Raw genomic sequence first — 26168 nt, 5'->3', positions numbered from 1 at the left:
GCTGCGGCTGGATTCGATCCCGGGCGGCTGCCTTGAAGGCGGGGGCGGAGGCTCGGCCTGGGCGGTGAGGAACGGATTAGGGGAGGAGGGAAGACCGGAAGCCACGGTCGCGTCCCCATCCTTAGATTCGCTCCTCCGGGCTGGGAGCGGAGACGCAGGAGGAGGGAGAGGCTGGATGTCGGCCCCGTGATAAAGAGGAGCGGCTGCTCCGGAGCCTCTTCCCGGGGCGCCTCCTCATCCCGCCAGCCCTCCGCAGCCACCCGGCTCCTGGGCGCGGGGCCCCCGCGGACGCTTCGTCCGCCCAGATCTTTGCTGGAGAGGCGCTGCCGGTGACGGGGACTGGCCGGCGGCGTCCGAGGCCCGCGCCCCGCCGCCACCCCCACCGGCCTGCCGGCCGGTCCCTCTGGCCGCCGCCATGTCCTCCTCCTCATCCTCCCCCAGGGAGACGTACGAGGAGGACCGGGATTACGAGAGCCAGGCCAAGCGCCTCAAGACCGAGGAAGGGGAGATCGATTACTCGGCCGAGGAAGGCGAGAACCGCCGGGAAGCGACGCCCCGGGGCGGGGGCGATGGCGGCGGCGGCCGGAGCTTCTCACAGCCGGTAACAAAGCGTGGCGCCCCGTCAGCTGAGTCTGGCGGCTCCCTGGGAAGCAGGGCTCCTCGGCTGGGACTCGGCCTCGGGCCCTCTCGCCCTCCTCGTTTTCCCTTTTTGCGGCGCTGACCAGGTCGGGAAGCGCCGACTCTTCTCTTTCGGGCTTTTATTCTTCGTCCTACCTGTTTCCAGCATCCCGAACGCGAGTCCGCCCCGGCCTGGCCGCAGGCCCCGCTGCGAGTCCACTGCCGGCCCTGAACTTAGGGAGGGTCGCGAGCGGGGGGTGGCTCGAGGCGTTGCTTCAGCTCCGGGGGGCTCTGGTGCGTGATTAGCCCTTTGTTAGTTTAACTCCTCAGGCGGTTGACGGGCGTCGGACAACCGGTTCCCTTCAGCCCCTAGCCCCCAGCCTGCAGCATCCGCGCACTGGTCTAGATCGCAGGATGGTGGCGTCGGTTCCGCCCAGGGATCTTTAAGCCTAGATGCTGAGGAGAGCCTCGGCTCACTGACAGATTACGCTGAGGGGCTCACAACCCAGTTCCCCTCAAGGTTTAATGAAAATTTTTTTATTCCTGCTAGGTCTGGTGCGCATGCTTTGCTCCCCAGTTTCATGGTTATTGCTCAGTACAGTTTTCGGCTCTTCGATTAAAAATAAAATGTGTTGGCAGGTGTTCGCATACCGCTACTTTAAAGTAAAAGGAATCTTAAATCTCAGTTTTTCCTGGGCAGTTTGTTCCCAATTTGTTCCATAAAACTGAACTCAGAACTGCATCAGACACACGTTCCGAGATTCTTGTTTTTCGCATCAAAAAGCTTAGATAGAGGCAGAAGGAATGTGAAAATCGTTTCATCCGGAGCAAGTGGTAACTCAACTTCAGTTGAATGGAAACTTTAAGGACGCGAAGCAAAGCAAAAGTTTTTTTTGCCATTTTTGGTGCACTTAAGCTGTCTTTATGACTTAGGTGTTCCTTAAACATGTAACACCTTCTAACTGATTAAAAAAAAAAACTATACCTGAAATTTTCGAAATTGTGCACATATGTTCTAATATCAGATTAAAATGTTTTTCACCTTTTATAAGAGGCAAATTAGAAGTCAGAAGTCTTTCAGCTCTTGTTTGCATTTTAACGTAAAAAATTCTGGTCAGTAGAATTTAGAGTTTACAAAGGATTATGTTGCAAGACATTTAAAAAAGGAACTTTTTCTTCCCCTAAATAGTTTTCTTATGGCTAGATACAGCTTTCAACTTCTGTACCTAGCTATTTGGAATATTCAGAGTGTAACTTGGAAGTGTGAATAAAAGAAGTGCATTTCTTCTTAGGAAGTTTCAGTTCAAAATCAACTCCATCGTGGAAACTGAAAACAGGAATGTTGGAATATTATAGCTGATATTTAGATGCATTGAATCAGCATATTTCTTTTGCCAAAAGTCTTGGTTGAGTTTTTGTGCGGTGGCGTGAAATGTCTTCCATTGAGTGTCTTGGAAAGATACTTTAACCAGTTTACGAAAAATTGTTTTTGAAAACAGATTAAATATTAAGCCAATACTATTATTTTAGATGTTGGGAAGAAAATAAAGTATAATTAATACATTCAAAGTGAATTGTATTTAGCAGTGGAAGTAGCTCTGGGCAGGGCTTGGGGAGTCAAATCTTAGCTAGTATACAACGTGTGACCTTGGTAAAGTCAGTTAACTACTATTCTGAGTTCTCTTTGTAAAATGTGAAAGTTGAACTTCGTGCTTTCCTACACTGAATTACAACCTGAAGTTGTAATTCAGTGGTTGATCTAATGCAGCTTTTAAATTACCCAGGCAGGAAAAATTCAGATTTTAACTGCTTTTTTTTTCCTTAGGAGAGTGTGAATTGCTTTTATTTAATAGTTGAGACAATATTGCACTGTTGAATCTAATGTCGGATTATTTTTCCTGTTTTTAAACATTTTTCTTCATGTAATTTTGGATACTATTTTGAAATCATTGCGGTTGTGGAAACCTGTACATAATAAAATTTTACTAGGACAGGAATGCCCTGAATAGAAATTTATTGTCTAGTGCATCATCATTCAGAAATACAGTAATTCATCTAACTGAGAAGGGTTTGACTCCACCTCAGCCTAGCCCCAGAAGACTTTGTGATCAAACTGTTTAGGTAAATGCATATTAGGTACAATGATGGGTAACCTCTTCAACACTAGCTGGAAGATTGTAAAAGTGTGCAGTAAGACTTCAGAGATTTACAGTATTTGGCTTTTCATGGGTTTTCTTGATTCTTTTATAATAATTAGGTTTAAAGAGGATGTATTTAAGAAAAAGTTTATACAAATGCTCCTGATTTAAAGATGAATTAGTCATCATAAATGATGTTTTTAAGGTTAAAGAGAAATAAGTTTGTAGTTTGGATATGAGAAATTAAGACACTTCAAATTTGTGTCTTGTTGCTTTGAAGAGCGAAAACTCCCAGAGTGCTTTGCATTCTTTGGACTACATTTTGAATAAAGCTTATGGAGGTTCATGCTGTGTATTATACAATTACTTTATTCTTGTGGAGTAAATTGTGTTCTTAAATTTAGCAGGTATGGCCTTCAAGATCATATTAATAGTAAATATCTTTATCTGCTTCAGTTCAGTTCAGTGGCTCAGTCGTGTCCAACTCTGTGCGACCCCATGAACTGCAGCACGCCAGGCCTCCCTGTCCATCACCAACTCCCAGAGTTTACTCAGGCTCATGTCCATTGAGCCGGTGATGCCGTCCAACCATCTAATCCTCTGTTGTCCCCTTCTCTTCCCGCCCTCAGTCTTTCCCAGCATCAGGGTCTTTTCAAATGAATCAGTTCTTTGCATCTGGTGGCTAAAGTATTGGAGTTTCAGCTTTAGCATCAGTCCTTCCAATGAATATTCAGGACTGATTTCCTTTAGGATGGACTGGTTGGATCCCTTTGCAGTCCAAGGGACTCTCAAGAGTCTTCTCCAATACCACAGTTCAAAAGCATCAATTCTTTGACGCTCAGCTTTCTTTATAGTCCAATTCTCACATCCATACATGACTACTGGAAAAACCATAGCTTTGACTAGACGGACTTTTGTTGGCAAAGTAATGCCTCTGCTTTTTAATATGCTGTCTAGGGTGGTCATGACTTTTCTTCCAAGAAGAAGAGTTAATTTCATGGCTGCAGTCACCATCTCTAGTGATTTTGGAGCCCCCAAAAAACTTTGCAGAAAGCAGCTTGATTTCAGAATGTTAGCTCTTCACTTGGCAAAACCAGTTGAAGAATTGAATTGGGAGGTTACTTAGAAAAAATTCTGTGTTTATAAAGATTGATATCAATAAAAATTTATGGACTACTAATTCACTTTAGAGACTTCTAAGTTTTGCTTTTACTCTATTTTGCTAGTGACTAAAAAGACAAATCAAAAATTGTTAAAGTGATTAGTGATGAGGTGAAAGTTAAAAGTTTCTCAACTTTTAATAAATAGACCTGTAAGATGGCAAAATGCCAAGATAAAAATAAGGATCCAGGATTTCCAAACAGAATATTCTGTCTGCCGTACATAAAGAATCTTATTTGAATTTAAGACGCACTATTACCTTAAGCTTTAATGATCTAAATTACAGTGATGATAGGACTACTGTGATGGCTTATTGGGATGAATATAGAATGGGAGATGGGTCGAAGTCACTTCATTAGCTCCCAAGGGAAGAGTTTAGATTGTGACAGTGAGCATAGTAATTACACTCTGGAGAATAAAAAAGTTCAAGGATGTGTACCTCAGAGGTAAGTGCCAGAGCCCTGAGGCTTCTGTAACAGTAATGTCCTGTGTCTTATTTAGCTAAGCTGCTGCAGTACAGTGAGAATTTTAGGTTTAGTTTTGGGAAGTAAATGAAAAGTAGTAGGTTCTGGGACTTCCCTGGCAGTCCAGTGGCTTGTGCTTCCACTGTAGGGAGCTGGGGTTCAATCCTTGGTCAGGGAACTAAAATCCCGTGTGTCAGGCAGCAGAGCCAAAAAAAAAAAAGGTAGGTTTTACTGCCCTTTGGTTTTAACAAGTGACTTTTTTTTCATGTTAGTACATAAAAGTGAAGTGTTGTTAAGAGAGCCGTAAGCCCAACCAAAGCAGGTGTCTTGGCTCTGCTACCAGCATGCTTTGTGACTTAATCTCTTTGGAACTCAACTTGCTACCTATCACATGAGATGGTTAGATTAGATGATCACTGTGATCTCTTAGCTCATTAAAAAAATAATACTTGAGCCCTATCATGTGCTAGGTACTGTTCTTGGTGATGGGGATATAATAGTTAAAAAAATTCCATATTTAAAAATGTGTGATTCTGCATGATTTAGCACTTTATTTTCCCTCTGTGAAATTGAATACAACTTTCAAAGCTTGCAGTTGAAGCCACAGCACCAACTCAGGAGAGCTTAAAACAAAAAGGGGTATAGGGAGTTTATCGGTCCATATAACTATGAATGCCAAGTTGTGCCATAGTTTTAGGCATTTCGTGATCTAGGGATTTAGATGAAGTCATAGGGACTAGATTCTGTCTCTTTCCACGTTTCACCTCTGTGACTCTGCGATCCCATAGACTGTAGCCTACCAGGCTCCTCTGTCCGTGGCATTTTCCAGGCAAGAGTACTGGAGTGGGTTGCCATTTCCTTCTCTAGGGGATCTTCCTGACCTGGGAATCAAACCCAGGTCTCCCGCATTGCAGGCAGACACTTTACCCTCTGAGCCACCAGGGAAGCCCGTATTTCTTCTATGTAATGATAAAGTTAGGCCTACATTGTTTTCGCTAGCAAATAAAGAGAACACAGTCTGTCCCTCAATGTCTGTAACTATCCCCTCTGATAAGCCATTTTTAAAAAATATCTCCCTACTCCTGACGAGTCATTGGACTACTTCTAAAGTTGGGAAGTTACAACTGTGTGAGTGAGAATACCAGTGGAATAATGTGGGACTGGGGTGTTTTTGTTTGCTTGTTGTTGTGTTTAACCAAAAGGAGGAGGAGAGAGTTTTGGGTAGACAAAACCATAGGATTTCTACCACATGAGCAAAAAGATAGATTATTTTTTAAAAAGTTGTTTGAATCATATGACTCTTCATTTTTAATCTTTGTTATATGATCAAATGTACCTTAAAACTTTGAATAGGAAAATTAAAAGACTTCCTGTATTTGGGATCTGCTCTATTGTAAGGAAAGAAAAGACCAAGCTATGTGATTGTTTGACTTGAAGACCATGTACTAGTTAACTCTAAGCATAACGTATAGTAAAAAAAAATACTTGCATCTGTCCCTTGAAACTAGTTGGTCCTTCACCTATGTGAAGTATCCAGAGTAAAAGGGGGGAATAATCTTAAATATCTAGACATCTGCACTCATTTCTTGGTACTACTTTGATAAATTCTAATGTATCCAGAAAACAATTACCAGAATAGAGAAGGTACTCAAGATCATAATCATAAGAGGAATGACAAGAATCTGGGGGATATTTGGCCTGAAAGGTAAACTTCAGTGTGATTTCAGAAATCATTACAAATAGAAAGGTTATGTAAAAGACGGAAATGAAGATAAGGATGGGGGCGGCAATGATTAATATTTATTGAGCTTTTGTTCAGTAACTACATCTGGCACCGTGCTCAACATTTTGTACTTGTCCTTTTTATTTGTTGTAATTTTAAGTGATGAGGATTTCATTTTCTTATTTTTTTATAAGTGAAACTGAGCTTCAGAAGGGTTAAGTAAGTAGTGTAAGATCACAAAGCCTATAAATGTCCAAAGATTCAAACACTGATCTGACTTCACAGGCCATTTTGTATAGGAAGCTACAGGGAGACAGATTTAGATGCATATTATGAAGAACTTTCTAAAAATGTAATAGTCTCTCAAGGTTTTTCCCTGTCATTGAGGGTGTTTAAGGAGAGGCTTATAATTATCAGTTGCAGTGGTTCTGTGCACATTTGGTTTTGGAGGATGAGTTACTCAATTTGAGGTTGTTCACTTTTAATCCTATATAGGAGGACAGAGAATGTTGTTTGGTGTTGCGCATGTGTTATGCATGGAAATGTTGGGAAAAGCAAAAAAAGCCTGAAGACATTGTGCATTGCCTTTATGAGTTTAATTTCACTGTATCGAGAAATGTTAGTGGACGCTTCTCATTTCTCTCATTGTGGAAGCTTCATTTGTACTCTATACAGCTTCCCTTCTCTTTAGTTGAGCCTGGTTTTCAATCAGCAGTAGTCAAAATTAGCACTCAAGGTTGATATTATTGGAGTTTGTCTTTGACGTAGCCTTTGAAGAGGGGCTGGGTGTTTGTAACTGGTCTGTAGCTTGCCGAGAGGATCAAAAAATGCCTCCGTTATAGTTCACACAGTTTACCTAAAGAAGGGATTGAGTGATTAAAAAAGAAAGCAAGCACATGTAAATTGAAGGCATGCCTCCATTTGCTGGGTTCTTATTTAGAATCTTGTTTCTAGTCTGATAAATAGTAGATATAAATAGATCAGGAGAGAGCCTAGATAACTAAACATTTGAAGTGGACAGAATGAACTTCTATATGAGAAACTCTTTAAGCCTTAGAAGACATAGTCAAAATTTTAATACGTGGATGGGATAAACAGTGCTGACTTACTCACCAATTTAAGATTCAGATGCATAGTATGATGCTTAAAGGAAGTATTTTTAGGGTAGCAAAAGAAGGTCTGAAGATGATTTCAAATTTCTTACCACCAGTATATAGTATAAAGAGTTGATTTAAGAAAATGTTAGTACTTGGGGGGAAAATGAGGGGTATAGTGAAAATATAGTTTGAAAAGATATGTTTAATACATCAGTTTTATTTTTGGAAACAACCCTAGGGTTTTTTTTTTTTTAAATTACAGAAAGGATGAGAAAATTTTAAGTTCAAGAAAAGGGTACTAATTTAGAGAAATGTCAAGGTAGGTAAACTCATGAAAGGCAGAGTCATTGAGTGGGAATAAAGGACATAAATAGGGGTTATGGGATATGTTCTCAGCCTTGAGGTGAGATATCTCAGATATGATCATATCTGATATCTTAGAGATGATTATCATATCTGCCTCTAAGTATCATACTGATTGCATTTAACATCTTTCATAAAGAATGACTTAAATTTTGATTTGTTTCACTTAGGAAATATAAAATCAGATCTTCTGAGAGATTTAAAAAGTGGTCCTATAGTCCATTTCTTTGTAAGACCAGTTTGAAAAATACTCTTTTTTTATGAGTTTATTTTCCAGATACTCGTTATCTATGTTGGGAAGGCAGGTAGGAAGAAGAGAGGTGTCAACTGATTTGGCAGTATTATTAAAGTAGGTGTTGAGTTCATGAACATTTTTTATATTGTTCTTCATACTTTTTTGTAGGTCTTAAATGTTGTTCAGTCACTCAGTTTTGTCCAACTCTTTTGCAACCCCTTGGACTGGAGCCTAGCAGGCTCCTCTGTCCATGGGATTTCCTAGGTAATAATATTGGAATGGGCTGCCATTTCTTTGTCCAGGGGATCTTTCCCACCTAGGGATCGAACCCATATCTCCTGCAATAGCAGGTGGATTTTTTACCACTGAGCCACCTGGGAATACAGGAATTTCCCAACTTTTAAAAATGTGTAAAATGTTTAATTACGTATGTCCTTCCTCTAGATTCAGCAGTTTTTAACATTTTACCCTTTGAGATTTTATCTCTATATACATACTTTTTTCCCCTATACTATTTGAAAGTAAATTGCAGATATCACGATCAGGTCAGTCTCTCAGTTGTGTCCTACTCTGCGACCCCATGAACCACAGCACGCCAGGCCTCCCTGTCCATCACCAACTCCCAGAGTCCACCCAAACCCATGTCCATTGAGTCGGTGATGCCATCCAACCATCTTATCCTCTGTCGTCCCCTTCTCCTCCTGCCCTCAGTCTTTCCCAGCATCAGGGTCTTTTCCAATGAGTCAGCTCTTCGCATCAGGTGGCCAAAGTATTGGAGTTTCAGCTTCAACATCAGTCCTTCCAATGAATACCCAGGACTGATCTCCTTTAGGATGGACTGGTTGGATCTCCTTGCAGTCCAAGGGACTCTCAAGAGTCTTCTCCAACACCACAGTTCAAAAGCATCAATTCTTTGGCACTCAGCTTTCTTTATAGTCCAACTCTCACATCCATACATGACCATTGGAAAAACCATAGCCTTGACTAGACCGACCTTTGTTGACAAAGTAATGTCTCTGCTTTTTAATATGCTGTCTAGGTTGGTCATAACTTTTCTTCCAAGGAGTAAGCGTCTTTTAATTCCATGGCTGCAGTCACCATCTGCAATGATTTTGGAGCCCAGAAAAATAAAGTCAGCCACTGTTTCCACTGTTTGCCCATCTATTTCCCATGAAGTGATGGGACCAGATGCTATGATCTTCGTTTTCTGAATGTTGAGCTTTAAGCCAACTTTTTCACTCCTCTTTCACTTTCATCAAGAGGCTTTTTAGTTCCTCTTCACTTTCTGCCATAAGGGTGGTGTCATCTGCATATCTGAGGTTATTGATATTTCTCCTGGCAGTCTTGATTCCAGCTTGTGCTTCCTCCAGCCCAGCGTTTCTCATGATGTACTCTGCATATAATTTAAATAAGCAGGGTGACAATATACAGCCTTGACCTACTGCTTTTCCTATTTGGAACCAGTCTGTTGTTCCATGTCCAGTTCTAACTGTTGCTTCCTGACCTGCATATAGGTTTCTCAAGAGGCAGGTCAGGTGGTCTGGTATGCCCATCTCTTTCAGAATTTTCCACAGTTGATTGTGATCCACACAGTCAAAGGCTTTGGCATAGTCAACAAAGCAGAAATAGATGTTTTTCTGGAACTCTCTAGCTTTTTCGATGATCCAGCAGATGTTGGCACTTTGATCTCTGGTTCCTCTGCCTTTTCTAAAACCAGCTTGAACATCTGGAAGTTCACAGTCCACATATTGCTGAAGCCTGGGTTGGAGAATTTTATGATAGTTCATCCTTAAATACCACAGCTTTCCTAAGAATAAAGATATGCTTTTCATATAGCCATTACCATCATAATGGTACCTTAGACAATCAGTGGCTTCCCTGATTGCTTGGTTGGTGAAGAATCCTTCTGCGATGCAGGAGACCCCTGTTTAATTCTTGGGTTGGGAAGATCCACTGGAGAAGGGATAGGCTACCCACTCCAGTGTTCTTGGGCTTCCCTTGTGGGTCAGCTGGTAAAGAATCCTCCTGCAATGCAGGAGACCTGGGTTCGATCCATGGGTTGGGATGATCCCGTGGAGAAGGGAAAGGCTACCCACTCCAGTATTCTGGCCTGGAGAATTCCATGGACTGTATAGTCCGTGGGGTCAGAGAGTCGGACACGACTGAGCAACTTTCGCTTTTACTTTTCAGACAGTCAGTACTTCTATTATTTAATATCCTGTCTATAATTCAGTTTCTCCAGTTTTCCCTAAGATGACTTTTATAGCAATTTTTATCTATTAAAAAATGAAACCTCACATACTGCATTTGGTTGTCTGTCTTTACTCTTCAATCTGAAGTCTTCCTTCCACTAATTTTTGATACTTTTTGAAGAGCCCAGACCAGTAGAGTTTTATTTTACACTTTCACCTTGGCTAGCTCATTTCTAAGGATCAAAGGAGATAGCTATCTTATTTCTTGTAGTTTATTATTGTCTAATTATTTTTAGAATAAAACTTGTTATTTGTATTTTGTGTTGTCTTTAAATTAGGTTTTTAGGTATTATTTAGAGCTTTCTTCCTGAATTATTGTCATCCAGTAGTATTTAAGAGCTTAATGATGATAGTGTCCATTTGGTTTTTGAGTTTCACCAAGACAGTCTCATTTGTTTAGGCTGCTAATAGAATATTGGTATACATAGGGTATAATTAAAATGATTCATTTCAGACTTAGTGGCATGTAATGAATATCGGGTTTACCTTAGAAAAGACTCAGCATAAGCAATTCAAATGAAATTCCCTGGACTGAATTAATATTTTCAAAGGACTCAATTTTGACAAGAGTGTCAGAGTAATCTCATGGTTACTTATATACTTAAATTAGATCTTTAGATTCTGACATTTTTAATTAGCTGGGCACAAGACTGTTACAGTATTTTCTAACAGCCTTTATAATAAAGCAAAGTTGGTAGGTCTTTAAAAATAGCCATAAAGGGATTTAATTTTCTTAAAATGATTCTTAAGTTTTAATGGTAAAACGTGCTCTTTTAGATTAGAAGGAAAAACCTTTCTTGTCGTTTGTAGGAGAAAACCTTTTCCTTTAATAGATTTTTTGGTTATATATATGAATTGTACATGGGTTTCATGCCTTTCATTTTAAAAACTTTTTAATTGGAATATAGTTTATGTATAATATTATGTTAGCTTCAGGTGTACTGCATAGTGAATTGACTTTGCATACATTGTGAAATGATCACCATAATAAATCTAGTAACCATCAGTCCCTTACAAAGTTATTATAATATTACTGGCCATATTTTTTTATGCTGTGTATTACATCCCATGGCTTATTTATTTTATACCTGGAGGTTTGTACCCTTTAATCCCCTTCACCTATTTCACATTCCTCCCCTCCCAACGTCCATTTGTTCTCTGTAACTGTGAGTCTGTTTTGTTTTGTTTTGCTTGTAGGTTTGTATTGTTTTTTTAAATTCCACGTAATACCCTTGAGCTCCATTCATGTTGTCTCAAATAGCAAGATACTTTTTTTTTTGCTGAGCCTTGGGGCATGTGGAATCTTAGTTCCCCGACCAGGGATCCAACCTGCACCCCTTACAGTGGAATCACTGAGTCTTAACCACTGGATTGGCAGGGAAGTCCCCAAATTCCATTTTTATGGCTGAATAATATTCTTTATCCATTCATCTGTTGACGGACAATTACGTTGCTTCATTTCCGGAGTGAGGTCATTTCTGAAGCGATGTAAGAGTGGTGCCCAGTGGCTATTTGTATATATAAATTTTTGACTTACTAGCGCTTCAGTAAGTAAATGAGAGCTATTTTCATTTTCAAGCTAATTCTCCTATATGGTCCCTTTTAAAATAAAGTATAAGACTGTATATTTTAAAGCTTCTTGCTGGGCATACTCAAAGATACACAGTATTTCACAGAAGCCCAGGGAGGCTTGTGTTTTTTGTTTATTTGCTTTTAGCTGTGCCTGTGCTGCTTGTAGGATCTTAATTCCTTGACCAGGCCCTGGCAGTGAAAGCACCCAGTTCTAACTACTGGACCAACAGGAATTTCCAAGGCTTGTATTTTTGAGTACTCCTTGTTCAGCAGGAGATGGTTGTTGTCATTCAGTTGCTGAGTCATATCCGACTCTTTGTGACCCCATGGACTGCAGCCCACCAGGCTTCCCTGTCCTTTACCATCTTCCGGAGCTTGGTCAAACTCATGTCCATTGAGTCGGTGATGCCATCCAACCATCTCATCCATTGTCGTCTCCTTCTCCTGCCTTCAATCTTTCCCAGCATCAGGGTCTTTTGTTATGTGTAGGCTCTTCGCATCAGGTAGCCCAAGTATTGAAGCTTCAACTTCAGCATCAGTCCTTCCAATGAATATTCAGGGTCAATTTCCTTAGGATTGACTGGTTTGATCTTGCACTCCAAGGAACTCTCAAGAGTCTTCTCCAACACTACAGTTCAAAAGCATCAATTCCTGGGTGCTCAGCCTTTTTTATGGTCCAGTTCTCACATCCATACTGGGACTTCAGCAAAGATGGTACCTTGTATAAATTTAAGTTGTCGAGTGTACTGAGTAACATCAAATTATGGTGGAACTAGATAATCAGTTAAACAAGGTCAAAAGATGATACTAATCTATATCGAAGAAAAATAGAGTGTATACCCTTATATTAATTGGGACTTTTTGTTCACTTTTTGTGATTTCAGTTTGATTTGGGATTTTTATATAAGTGTTTGCTTTTTAATGCAGAGTCGGATTTACTAAAAGATGCAATTTAGACTTTTAACTAGAAATTATTTTATGTTGCTAGGAGGCTGGTGGAAGTCATCATAAAGTTTCTGTTTCACCTGTTGTCCATGTTCGAGGACTCTGTGAATCTGTGGTGGAAGCAGACCTTGTGGAGGCCCTGGAAAAATTTGGGACAATATGGTAAGGCCCGCAGGGACTCGATATATATTGTGGAAACAGTGCAGAGAGAAGACTTCGTTTTCTTGCTAAAAGCCTTGATGCTTAGCCATTACAATATATTGTTTGCCTATAACTGTATTTCTTTGAAACCTTCTGAGTCTTTCTGAGATTAATTTTTAATTTTAATTCTTCTGAGGTGAATTTTTGTGGATCATGATCCCATCTCACTCCTCAACCAGATTGTGTGTAACACCGATTATTGCATCTTTCATCTGATTTTCAAATGAATCCATGATTCCTTCTTAAATACTGTTTTAAGCCATTGAGTTAATTAATTATGCCCTTTATCTTCAGAGTTTCAAATAGTGGTACTTAAATACTGGGGGGTTTTTGGTTTGTTTTAGTTTGTTTTGAACTATTTTATTAATTGGCAATGAAAAGGGGGTAGACTGAAGGGTAGGCATTATTTGCTTAGTGTGAGTTGCTGTGATATCATGAGTGGTCAGTGTTTTATCCTAGCTTATTTGCCTTTTGTGTTTTGTATTCACTTATGCTCTTCCTTTACAGCTGGTGTATACTAAGAATACTGACTTACATGAAAAACGTGATTTGAAAAATGAATCTGCTACCCAAAATAGACACTTAAAAAAATTCTTTCTAAATTGAAATATGCTTGGCTGTTCTTTTCTTACTATGGATAATATAGAATTTATTACTTTTTTTCCATTGATGAATACATTTGGGGTTTTTGTTATAGGCAACAGAGACTATACAGACTAAGTCATAATATATAAACAGGAGAGAAATTTCAGTATATTTGCTGAGATCATTTGACTGCTTCAATTTTATAAAAATTTATGTGGAGTTTTGAGTATTGAAAGAAGATGGTGAGGGAGAGATCAGAGATTCCAGAAGAGAGGAATCATTTCTTCAAAGGAGCATTAGTAGTGTTAGGTGATACCTTCCATCATGGCATCTTCTTCATTTCTTGGTGACCTCATTGAGAGGTGGATGACTTAGCAAACTTATTACCCTTAACTTATGGACCTCAGAAACCACTGTTAACATTTTGTTTATGGTTGGAGGTACAAATTGGAAAACCACATGGACATAAAAAAAGTCCATTTCTTGAAGTATCACTAATGACTGTATCACTTCTTAGTCATTTGGAATGGATATTGAAAGTTAAGTTTGTCTGGAGAGTTACACTGTATTGAAGCAGACTCCTTAGACGATACTTAGACTTGCATGTTGACATTGATTCACCCAGTCACCACTTCCAGGTGGTGTGTTGTCTCATGGAGTTATAAAGAGACTCCATGAGACAATGAGGTTATCTCTGGATTTTTATTTTCTTCTGTTCTTGTATATTTAGGGCTTTTTAAGTTACTTTTTTACAGCCAAGAAATACTGAATATTGTCAGGAAACAAGTTGGTGAACAAATGAAGTTGGAAACTTTAGGGAAATAATAACTATATTGATATTTTGATGTCAATTATTACCATGAACTGGATGTTGGGGATTAAAGAAATAGAACTGTTTGTTTAAGGTTGTGATTAATTTGAATTACTTTTGAGTGGCTCATCAATTTTTAGACTCTATACTGTTTGATATTTAGTCTATGGTAATGTGTTCCATATGAATTTTATTTAGTTAATTTGCATAGTACATCATTCTGCCCTCAAGATTCATAGTTATGTGGATAGAAAAATCATGAAATAATTGGAACAAATTAGTGTATACTTAAGAGCTTAATTGGCATAAATATGTACAATAGGAGTTTCAGTTGTGTGAAATGATCTTGAATAAGAGGTATCTGCTACCAAAGCTGAAGTTTGAATAGCCTCCTATGAGGGGTAGGTGTTTGCTTCAAAATATCACACTTATAGAAACTTTCCATATTTTTTTGTTTGTTGATTTATTTGGTGGTATATGTGAGGGCAAATATAAAGATGATACAGAAACTGCTTGTATTAAAAAGATGAGTCACCAAGTTCAATATATAGTAAGTTTATACTTAAAAACTAGATGTATAGGAAAGAAGTTCAGAAGCAACTGTAAGATGTTAAAAGTAAGTCAGGATAATTGCTATTTTTTGTCTTTATTTAATCAAAAGAATATTTAAAAATATATCCTTATAAGTCTCTTTTCCTCCCTTCTTTCTTTCATTTAAGGAAAAAATACTAGGTAGTGATTAGCTATACCAGTTTGAATTTTAAAACAAAACTTTTGAGACCTGATTTATGTAGTAAATCTCTTGCTTCCTTTTGTTTTTATTTAAAAATTAGTAAGCATGTTTTAAGCTATAAGTTGAACATACCTACTCTACCATATTTCTTGTACTTTTTATTTTTTCTCTCTTTGGTCTTCCAGTCTTTCTCATATTAGTATTTTGAACTTTTTTTTTTTTTTAATTATGTACCCCAGAATTTAAGTGAATTATAAAATGCCTGTGACATTCTAATTTTCCATTCCCTGTCTTTATATGATGCTACTTTTCCTGGGTAACCTGTGTAACATTTAACTCTGTGCTTCTAACTTACTTCTTATTGTAGCTATAGAAAGCATTTTTTTTTTTTAAACTACAAACAGATAAGTCTATTATAATAGGCCAATAAAGAATTTATTTTTTTGAACCATTTTGATTTTTCTGTGTTTCCAAAGACCCAAAGGACATTATTAACATATTTATTTGGTGATACCACTTAGCTTTAAACCAACTTAGATTTGTGAGAGGGAGAATATTTATTATTCTTAAATTTCTTTAGCATAGACCTAATTCTGGTGTTTTCTATTTTTTTGTATACAAAACTTTAGAACCTCAACTAGGAGTTTGAGTTTCTAAAAGGAATGTTTCTCTCCTGAAATTTATATCTTGCATTTATAGTTGGTAAAACTAATCCCAGGCATTACTGTTTCTGTTTTATTCTTCAGTTTTGAATGATGTGGGCTGAAAGCTAATAAACCTCCTAGACTAACAAGTATTGATTGAATACCTGTCATGTGCCAGGCTCTTTGTTTCTAGATGCGGAGGATGTAAGGATGAATGAGGCAAGGCAAACAATTTGTATGCAGGAACTGTAATCTTGACAGCCGTGCTCCCAGTTGTATAAACAAGGAAGCTGAAATTCTTAAGAAATTACATAATTTGCCAGGCTACAGAGTGGTCTGTTTCTCCCTAAGAAATGGCTTGCCAGTTTCTGAAGTGTAGTTAGTTCTGGATGCCTGACTGAGAAGCAGTGCTGTCACTGAGTCCCTGACCTCATGTTATTTCTCTGGCCTTCTGCTCTTATACAAAGCACATTGACTGTATTTAAAGATATTTTTAACGCCCTTGTTTCTGTGAATAGAGGACATGGTTCCCTGTTCTTACCCACGTGTTCTGATTTCTTGCTAACCTCCCTTCATTTCCAGTTTTTTTTTTGACATGTATACACTGCTTTATTTGTTTTTGACTGCATTGGATCTTCATTGCTGCACAGGCTTTCTCTAGTTGCAGTGAGTGGGGACTGTTCTCTAGTTGCAGTACACGGGCTTCTCATTGCAGTGGCTTCTCTTGTTATGGAGCACAGGCTGTAGGTCCACAGGCTTCAGTAGTTGTAACTGCTATGCTGCTTATAAGTGACAGCCTGAGGAATAAAGTGCATGGGATTATTAGTAACTGATAACAGAATTGTGCTTGAGGAGGGCGTGAGGTACATAAAAGCTTTTAATCACAAGAGGACTTTTCAAACATATACCATCTACCTGGTATACCACAATTTATTTGGATAATTTAAGAGTTTACTAACATTGGGTGTAGGTAGTGAAGACTACTAGCCAAATGATTTGAGACATTTTAAATTAAAGTCTGCTTTTACTTGAGAAAAATGTTAATTAAACTTGCTCTATTAAGGTATTCTTTCTCTATCTTCCTTTCAGCTATGTGATGATGATGCCATTTAAACGGCAGGCTCTGGTGGAATTTGAGAACATAGATAGTGCCAAAGAATGTGTGACGTTTGCTGCAGATGAACCTGTGTACATAGCTGGTCAGCAAGCTTTTTTCAACTATTCTACAAGCAAAAGGATCACTCGGCCAGGAAATACTGATGATCCATCAGGAGGCAACAAAGTTCTTCTGCTGTCCATTCAGAATCCTCTTTATCCAATTACAGTGGTATGTATTTTAGTAAGACGGACTAAATTAAAAGTGATTTTGGAATTTGCCTTGGGTGACTAACCTGTAGTTTTCTTCACTGCCATATAGATATTTGAAAATAGTGGGTTTAAAAAAAAAAGAATTATTAAAAGTAATCTTAGTTTTGACTGTCACGTTTAATGAACAAAGACATGGTGAGCACTGAAGTTGTAAAAAGGTCAGAAGCACAGTTGTCATAATTAAATAGGCACATTACTTTTATTTACTACTCTCACTGTTAACTCTCTTTCTGATGATGAAGTATAGACAGACTTGTTGGAAATGATCCAAGAAATCTCTGTCACTCACACGCCAGCACATACACTAAGAGCATCTACTAGGTAGTCACAGAATCCAGTGGTCTAGTAAGATGTACTTATCATTATAAACTGTTTAGAGATAGCTTGTTAAAAACTTCTTTTCTTCACTCTTTAAAAAAGTAATGTTAGAATTTTAAAAGGATTCATGTCCTGAACCAGTTGAGTTTTCTACTTTATAATAATAACATGCTGTTTAATAATAAACTAGTGATAAGAACACTTGATTTTTGTAATGAATAAAATGTCATAATAAGAGGAGCTTCATTTAGTATGATTTCTAGTAAAAGTATATGATATTTGAACATAAACTTAAAGCATTAGATACTATTTAAATTTAGATACTATGTATCTATTTATTTTTGTGATCTGTATAGACTTATTAATAAACACCATTAATATATTTACAGTATTTGGTGTTTTGGGAAAAAGAATATAACTAGTACAAGTACTCTGATTTGTTTATTATATCCTTAGTTACCTAATGGTGTGGCTCTGTAATGTAGGTACTCAAAAAATTTGAAAGTTGAAGACTTGTTCCTAAGTGGGTATTTAGGGTTCTCTCTTAGATTCAGGCATCTTGTTTGGTGAAATTTAACTCTTCATAAATGATCTTCCCTGGGTCTTTTATCTATAGCCATTGTCCTTGAAAAATAAATACTGAGTTGTACTACTCCTACTCTTTAATAAATACTTTTTTATTGTAATTTAAGTGATTATAATATTAAACATTTCAGAGTCACATTTGGGAAAAATGTAATTGGTTACAGCTTTGGTTTATTAATTGTATTATCAGAGATTCTTTTAGGTACTTAAAAATTTAAGGATTCATTTAGGAGATTAAAAGTAATAATGCTTTTCAAATGTTACATTGGAAATTCTCTAATGTGAGTATATTGTGTAGGTGAAGAAATAGCTTTAGATTTATTAAAGTTTAACAGTTTTTAAAAGTTTAATTAGTGCTTAATAGAAATGACATCATGACAGGTTTTTTTTTGTTGTTAAACAGAGTTTAGCTTTATTATATTTCTGAATATAAGATGTGATGAAGTCTTGTTTTCTTTCCTTCCTAGGATGTTTTATATACTGTATGTAATCCTGTTGGAAAAGTGCAGCGTATTGTTATATTCAAGAGAAATGGGATACAAGCAATGGTTGAATATCCTTTATTTGTAAATTTTTTATTGATGTGTAAGAATGCTGTGTAATATAGATCTTACTTTTTCCTGCTTAATAATTTTGAGAACAAGTAGTGTTTGTTATCCCCCACCATCTAATTGTCTTAGGTTTAAAAACAAAACTGCAGTACCCACAGAGAATTTTACTATTTTTGATAACTTCTACTGTAAAGTAATCCAGTGCTTCATCTTACAGTTTGCTTGCTTTTTTAATGGGGGAAAAAAAATAACACTGTTTGATTATATGTATACTTGTACCTTTTTGGAATTTATCTCAAATGGACTTTTTTGAATCTCTTTACAATAGTTTGGAAGTATCAAAACGTTGGAATCAGTAGAATGTTTCTTTCCTTTTTTCATTGAATCTTTTAAATGATCATGGTTTATGTAAGACCTACTTTTCTATGTTAAATTTGTTATACAGTGAGTAAAATGAGCAAGCTGTACATATAGTACAATCCCATTAAAAAATAATTAAAAAAAAATAGCCCTAACCTATGTGTACATGTATATGCATAGAAAAAAGTAGAGATATATAATGGTAATATGTATTATATATATTACTCTGGCAAGGTATTTTTGCTTTTTTTTATTACCACTTTTGTGGTTTGATTTTTTTTTTAAAAAGAAACTTAAAGTAAATTTTTAAAGGCCAGTAAAATGAGGATAAAGATGATAATAAACTCAACCTTCTCAGAAATATATAAAAATCAAGTATTTCTTTTGTTATTATATTGATTCTTTGTAATATTCTTCCTACTTAATTTTTTTGGCCTTGCTGTGTGGCTTGCAGGATCTTAGTTCTTGAACCAGGAATTGAACTTTCACCCTTGGCAGTAAAAGTGTGGATTCCTAATCACTGGACTGCCTAACAGAAAATTATCTGTTCTTCCTACTCTGAGAGTACAGTATTTCCTATTTCAAGATAGCAAGCTGTAAAAAGAGAGAAAGAAGGATTCTTGCTCTTGCCCAGTCGGCTCAAACCAGCATGAAGAAGGAAATGGCACCCCACTCTAGTATTCTTGCCTGGAGAATCCTGTGGACAGAGGAGCCTGGAGGGCTGCTGTCCATAGGGTCATACAGGCTTAGCAGCAGCAGCAGCAACAGCACGGTCTGATCTGGAAATACGGCCTCTATATGTGCTGTCAGTGTTTCCACCAGTATGCAAAAGACGTTGGCTTCATTAAGTTGACTAAGTGAACTTCCTTGAATGGATCATCCAACACATCTAACTTCAGTTCAATCGTTCAGTTGTGTCTGATTCTTTGCGACCCCATGGACTGCAGCATGCAAGGCTCCCCTGTCCATCACCAGTTCCTGGAGCTTGCTCAAATTCACGTGCATCGAGTCAGTGATGCCATCCAACCAACCATCTCATCCTCTGTTGTCCCCTTCTCCTCCTGCCTTCAGTCTTTCCCAGCATCAGGGTCTTTTCCAATGAGTCAGACATCTAACTTAGGCAGAAATAATACTGGCTCTTTGTATATAAAATAAAAGTTTAAAAGCTTCAAAAATCGAAACAAAAAGATAGCAAGCTGGCCTTTGATAGGGAATGAGACCATGCTCCATTTTCCCCCTCCCACTCCCCAATTTATAAAGTATTTCTGATGACCTAGAAGGATTAATGTAGATACTTTGGTTGCATTATGTTTTCTTTGGTACCCTTGATCTTAAAAATAAATTCTCGTACTAAAAATTGTTAGAAATTTTATTTCATAAAGCATTTTCAGAAGTAAGTTATTTCTGACTTTTTTCAATCCACTTCTTAGGGAGTGAATAATGATAAATTTTGGACACTTTAAACCAAATTTCCTTAATAGAGCTTATGTTTGAATCAGTCCTATGTGCCCAGAAAGCTAAAGCAGCTCTCAATGGAGCAGATATATATGCTGGATGTTGCACACTAAAAATTGAATATGCAAGGGTAAATATTTTTTTTCCAACACTTTGCCAAAGAAGTTACTTATGCTTTGGATACACAGTTTGAACTTCCTTTCTTTTTAATCTTAACAGCCAACTCGTCTAAATGTTATCAGGAATGACAATGACAGTTGGGACTACACTAAACCATATTTGGGAAGACGAGGTAAGTATTTTATGCATTTTAGATGTACTTGACATCTGCTGTCAAATTTTTACATGCAGTTAGATTCCGTTTTCCTGACATGAGCTAGTTCATTCAAATGAAAACCTTGTTGGTGAAGCTTTTGTTGCAAAAGGCCTTGTAATGCTGGAAAAGAACCTTGAACATTAGTGCCCCCTTCTGGTATGTACTGAGTTAACGTATATTTAGTTCAACAAGGAGCCCACACATACAGGCACGCCCGCAGTTCAAGGACTTGCATTTCTCCAAGCAGCTCTCTCTCTTTGGAGGAGAGGAAACTGATTCAGAATATTCCTTACAAACTTCAAACTTGCACACTGCTTCTCTATGGAAAGGACTTTCCCCCCAAGCTGGACGAGGCATTAAGAAGGATAGAGGACTCCAGCAGGCTGACTCTACACTTCATCATGCACAACATCGGCATCAGCAAAAAGCCCTCTGAAAAACTCAGACTTGCAATTCACCTTGACTGCATACTGCATGCACCATCACCCCAAGTTTTTAAAGGAGGACACTTAACAGTACTTCAGACTTGCATGGGATGAATACCATGATAGACTGTGCCCATTTATTCAAGTTGTATGTATATATTGGTTTGATTTCCCTTAAGGTTTCAGTTGTAGAATTTAAAACTTTTCACTGACGGATACTACATTTTATCTACAATGTTGTAAATCTTAATGCCCATTGCTGTAACTGTTAGCAGCTTAGATTCAAATTGTTAATTGAATCCTTAATAGAGGATATAATCCTTAATAGAGCTATCTACAGGTCTTGGGAATTATAATGCTCAACCAATCCACACAGATATTAAAGATAAAAGAAATAGATACATACTTGCTGCACCTAAGATTACTTTTTTGTTTTTGTTTTCCTCAATTGTGGACATTGAATAACATAATAATGAAAAGATGCATTATATGTAAAAGATTTTCTGTGTGGTTTGATTTTTGTAAAGTGGCTGTTTATAAGTTGTCACTTTTTGTAACAATTTAAGGTTATCATTCATGTTAATTTGTGTAACTAGAAATTTTGACCTTTCAAATGTAGGTGAAAGTACCATGTCTGTTCAAGGTAGAATATATTTAAACTTTATAAATCTGAAAATAGGAGCATTTCATTTGAGATGCATTTTCACCTATAACTTATAAATGCTAGATCTCATGAGCATAGATTTGAATGATAAAATTGTTCAACTGACTGTGTGGCAATTCTGGAATATACAAATCAAAATGTGGATCTTGTAAAAACAAGGGGGCTGCAGTATTGGCTACATCTCAACTACAATATCAGTGTTTGAACCATGTGTTGGGAAACCTCACCAAGATGAGTATATCCGTAGAAGTCAGTAAACTAGGAAAAATTTTTATGCATCCAAAATATCTTGGTTAGTAGGAACTCCATAGTGCATGTACTGTTGACAAAAAAAAAAGAGACAGTGTGGCGATCCTTTGCATGTTCACATATTTAGGACTTTTGGGTGATTGACCCCTTTAATTCTTACTTCTCAGGAAATCATCTTGCCTTATGCATGGGGTTGCAAACAAGTTTGTTTGATAATGCAGCTTAGGCTGGACCCCACATTTTTTACTACTCACAGAAATCTGCTTGGCCTGGGCTTGGTACAGTTGAATACAGTATTGAAAAACAAAGCCTTAGTCCTCAAACAACAGAACAAGTGGTTGATGAGAAATCTCTCACTTCTGTCAAGTTACAGTTACTGAACATTCAGTTTTGTTTTTTTCTAAACTCATTTGAAGTAGTAAGTTTGGTTATTTTTCTCTTAATGTTTCTTAAAATATTTATGGACATCCTTCTTATTTTAATAGTGTTTATTTCTATTCTTTTAAGAGAACTGAGTTTTACAAAAGCCAGCTTAGATTAGATTTTTATACAAGAAATTATAGTCAGGAAAGTTTAGAAATGTAAGATAGAAATTTAAATAGGGAAATATAAATAAAGGAGGTAAAACAGTTAGCTGTTTATACTTTCAAAGGGAAAACATTCTTATTTTCTGATTCCTTACAAATAGATATTTGTCTGTACAGCAAATATCATATAGCAGTTTATTTTTGTTTTTGTAGTGACTTCAGCTTCCATTCAAGTTGATAATGAATTGTAACTTTTTCTACCAAAAACAAGAGTGACTTTATAAATATAACCTCATATCAAAAAGTTCTTTTCAGGTCAATTTACATTTTAGTGCAAAGAATTCTTAGCCTAGACTCCAGAGAATCCCTCCAGAAATGTTAAGCAAAACTTGTGTGTGTGTACATCTTTTGGGGGAGAAAAGGTCCATAGCTTCCATCAGATTTCAGACTGAATCCATGAAAGTTTACAAACCACTGTTTATGCATTGATAAATTCAGTGTTTGACTTTTCCTCATACTTCTTTATATGACCTTATGTTAGTGCATTCTTCCAATTATTGAAGAGAAATTATTAGAAGTATTGACAATGTTTGGCTGAAAGATACCTTAGAGATCATCTATTCTATAACTCCTTCATTTTATACATAAAGATTGTTTCTATGATTATATAGCAAATTAGTGGTTAAGTTGAAATCTTAATTGATTCCCAATTCAGTGCTCTTTCTTTTATAGCACACAGTTAACTGTCAGTAAAACTAAGCCATGAAGACTTTATGACGGTTTTCGTTTAAGATTCTTAGATCAGATAAGCGCTTGTATTTAGCATTTGGTTGCATTCTTGAGCAGAGGAATGTTAGCAGAGTAGAATAGAAGACTGCATTGATAGAGTGAGACTTAAATGATAATACTGGGAAGAAGGAACTGTGAGTGTTTAGACTGGAGGAGAAATAAATGACTTTGGGAATATGAGGAGGATCATAATAACTTCTAAGCATTTGAAAGAGTTTTTGGAAAAAGACTTAAGTATTGAGTAAGGCTGTGAGGCCCTAAATGGAGTAGAATATATTTAGAGGACAAATTTCTATATGATATAGAAATTAATTTTTTCATGATTTAAGACTAACTGAAAATGTAAGGGAAAGTAATGAGTACCTTGTTACCAGAGTTGGGTCAGCAGAAGCTAGGTGGTCCCTGTTGATAGTCTCAGGGATGATATAAAGAGAATTTATACACTGAATAAAAGTTGAACTAGATGACCTCCTAGGTCCCTTTCAATGCTGTGGTAACTTGAGATAGGTAATTAAAGCAATACTTCTGTAGCGTGAAGTGAAAATTAAAGTATTTCTCATCTCCCATTAACCTCATTTGTTTAGGTGACTAAGGATATGTAGAAAGCCTTTCTCTTTGAATTTTCAAAGAATGACCAGACTCTGAATATTCATTAAAAATAAAAGAAAGAAAATCTTACTGAACACCATAATTTGATCAGCAAACTTTCTCAAAATATTACACAATGATTTTTAAAGTTTACTAACATAGGAAGTACTATTTTAGAAACTTAGAATAATTTTTTATTGTTACCTTAGATTTGAGGAAATTGGCATGCCTCCCCTAAAGATGTAGTTAGCATAAAAATTATCCTTTAGGAGTATTGTAGTACTCTCGTCCAATAATGTAGCCCCCTTGGTTAGCTTTAACTTGGCATATTTAAGCTTTGGGGGTGTTCTAGTTCTGCCTGGTGTTAAGGTCTATAGACAATGGCCATGATACACAGTATGGGCCAGTGATGTGAAAATTTCCAGCTCTCAAGTCAGTAGGTGTTTGTAAATATGTGTATATACATACAAAATACTCTGTGTTTACTGATTGTGAAACCATGTAATACAGGTTGTTGTTGGCTTATGCTGAACTTCTTGAAAGAAGCCCACTTTGAAAATGTGTTGCTGTTGAAGCTAATAGTATGCATCAGGTACTGTCTTTCAAAAGTACTGCACTTAAAGCTTGTTTTAAAGACATGTATTGGTAAAAAACTTCTGTACAGTGTCAAGCTTTAGCATTGTGTACCTCACTTTCTGAAAAGTATCCATTCTTTCCTTAAATTCGAAAGTGTGATTGTATTTGGCGTTTGCCAAAAAGATATTTTCAAGTTAAGTGGAATTTGTTAGATAGAATTATTTTCTTAAACTTCTGGTGTTTGTATTTAAATTGGATATGAATGGATGTTTAACATTAACCAGGAATCACATTTCTCATGAATTGTAATGGATGTTTTGAATGGGTGTTTCCCATGTGAGAACTCTGTTAAGTACTTGAGTCAAAATTGTTAAAACCATGTTTCTACTTTTGTGTCAGATAGAGGAAAGGGTCGCCAGAGACAAGCCATTTTGGGAGAACACCCTTCTTCGTTTAGACATGATGGCTATGGTAAGTTTGTCAAGGCAGAAGGAAGGTAGTATAGACAAACTCTTAGAATTTTTGCATTTCTGATGAAGAATGGCACAATTCTTGTCTCTCTTTTTTTTCTGCTCCCTTGATTTGGTTTATGGGATCAGTCCCTTATTAATATACTCCAAAGGAGTTGTCCAAAGTTCTTTGTTTTCTTAGGCTGTTGTTATATCACATAATCTTTGGGATAAATGAGAGCTCTTGTTTGGGATTGAAAGCTTTTTCACTGTTACATTTTGTTTTGTTTTGATTTTGATTAGTTATGAGCTCCAGACTGTTAGAAGACCAAAAAGAAGTATAGCTCAGTAAGTGTATTTTCTTCCATTCCAGCAGTTTATGAGCAAAGAGGAATTTAGAGTAATAAAAGGCAGAGTGAATGGGGTATTTGTTGAAAAGGAAACATGATTTTGGTTAGATCTCTTAATTCTTTTAGTTCTACACTTGGCTACACTTGGTACTTCACCTTTGGTTAAATTTGTATTTCTCTTTTTTTTAAACTTCTTAGTTTTAATGTTTGCTATGTTGATAAATTAAGATTATGAAACCTAGATTGATAATCTTCAAGTTAGGTATCTTCAAAGTTAGGTATCTGGCTGTTGTCTTTATAAGCAGATGTTGAGAATTGTTGATAAAAGTTTAAACTTGTTCTAAGTTCTGTGTTTTTAAGTATTTTTTTAGTTTTTAGCAGTAGTTATTGACCCCACCTATTCTGTGGTTTAAAGTTGAAGTACAATTAGCGTTACTATTAGAAGTGGTAGAAAAATTGCTATGTTGTGTTCTTGGGATTTATTATTGAAAAGCCACCAGTGTTTCCTGTTGTTTGAAATGTTTTTAAATAGTGTACATATTTGATGACCATTCTTTGCTGTGAGTTTTAGCTTAATCCCTAGTATCTTTTTCTGAACTCCAGGAATTAATTACGTGTATGTATATGTGTCTAATTGTTCAAGTAGTCTGTATTGCAGAAGAGATTTTTAAACAATAATTTATATCAAAACAGTAAGTGTAGTATAAAGTGAAAATCTTACTACAGTCAATATACTGTGTTCCTTGATCATTTTTCTTAGTTTCTTTAACAGTAAATATTAATATGGTCATACAAGTAGTTCTGATCCTTCAGTAAAGAAACCCTTATTATAATAGGAATTTACTGTGCATTGTATAATGGAGGGTTTCAAAAGAATGGCTCATCAAAGTTTGTAGTATAGTTGTAGATTATATAAATGTGTCATGGCAGTCAGCTTAAAGCCAAAAATTGGTTAAATATTCTGCCAAAGGGAGTTAGAAAAAAATCTGTGAGCATATAAACGGACAGAGTACTACAGTAATGATGACACAAGCCATTTCTTAGTGTGGCTTTTTC

General features: G+C 36.8%; 1 protein-coding gene across 1 annotated transcript in view; it reads left to right on the top strand.

Moving 5' to 3' along the window:
• Positions 1–58: 58 nt before the first annotated feature.
• HNRNPLL (heterogeneous nuclear ribonucleoprotein L like) overlaps positions 59–26168 on the top strand; it is a 38242-nt gene continuing 12132 nt past the window's right edge. Inside the window, exons 1-7 of the mRNA XM_055539845.1 lie at positions 59–601; positions 12612–12730; positions 16632–16869; positions 18281–18361; positions 20208–20309; positions 20399–20471; positions 24713–24784. Coding sequence (XP_055395820.1) covers positions 416–601; positions 12612–12730; positions 16632–16869; positions 18281–18361; positions 20208–20309; positions 20399–20471; positions 24713–24784 — 871 coding nt within the window. The 5' untranslated portion in view covers positions 59–415. The remainder of the gene's footprint in view (positions 602–12611; positions 12731–16631; positions 16870–18280; positions 18362–20207; positions 20310–20398; positions 20472–24712; positions 24785–26168) is intronic.

This window comes from Bubalus kerabau, chromosome 11 (genome assembly GCF_029407905.1).
Source record: "Bubalus kerabau isolate K-KA32 ecotype Philippines breed swamp buffalo chromosome 11, PCC_UOA_SB_1v2, whole genome shotgun sequence".
Classification (NCBI taxonomy): domain Eukaryota; kingdom Metazoa; phylum Chordata; class Mammalia; order Artiodactyla; family Bovidae; genus Bubalus; species Bubalus kerabau.
The sequence above is the reverse complement of the archived record's forward strand: the minus strand, read 5'-3'. Positions and strand labels throughout refer to the sequence as shown.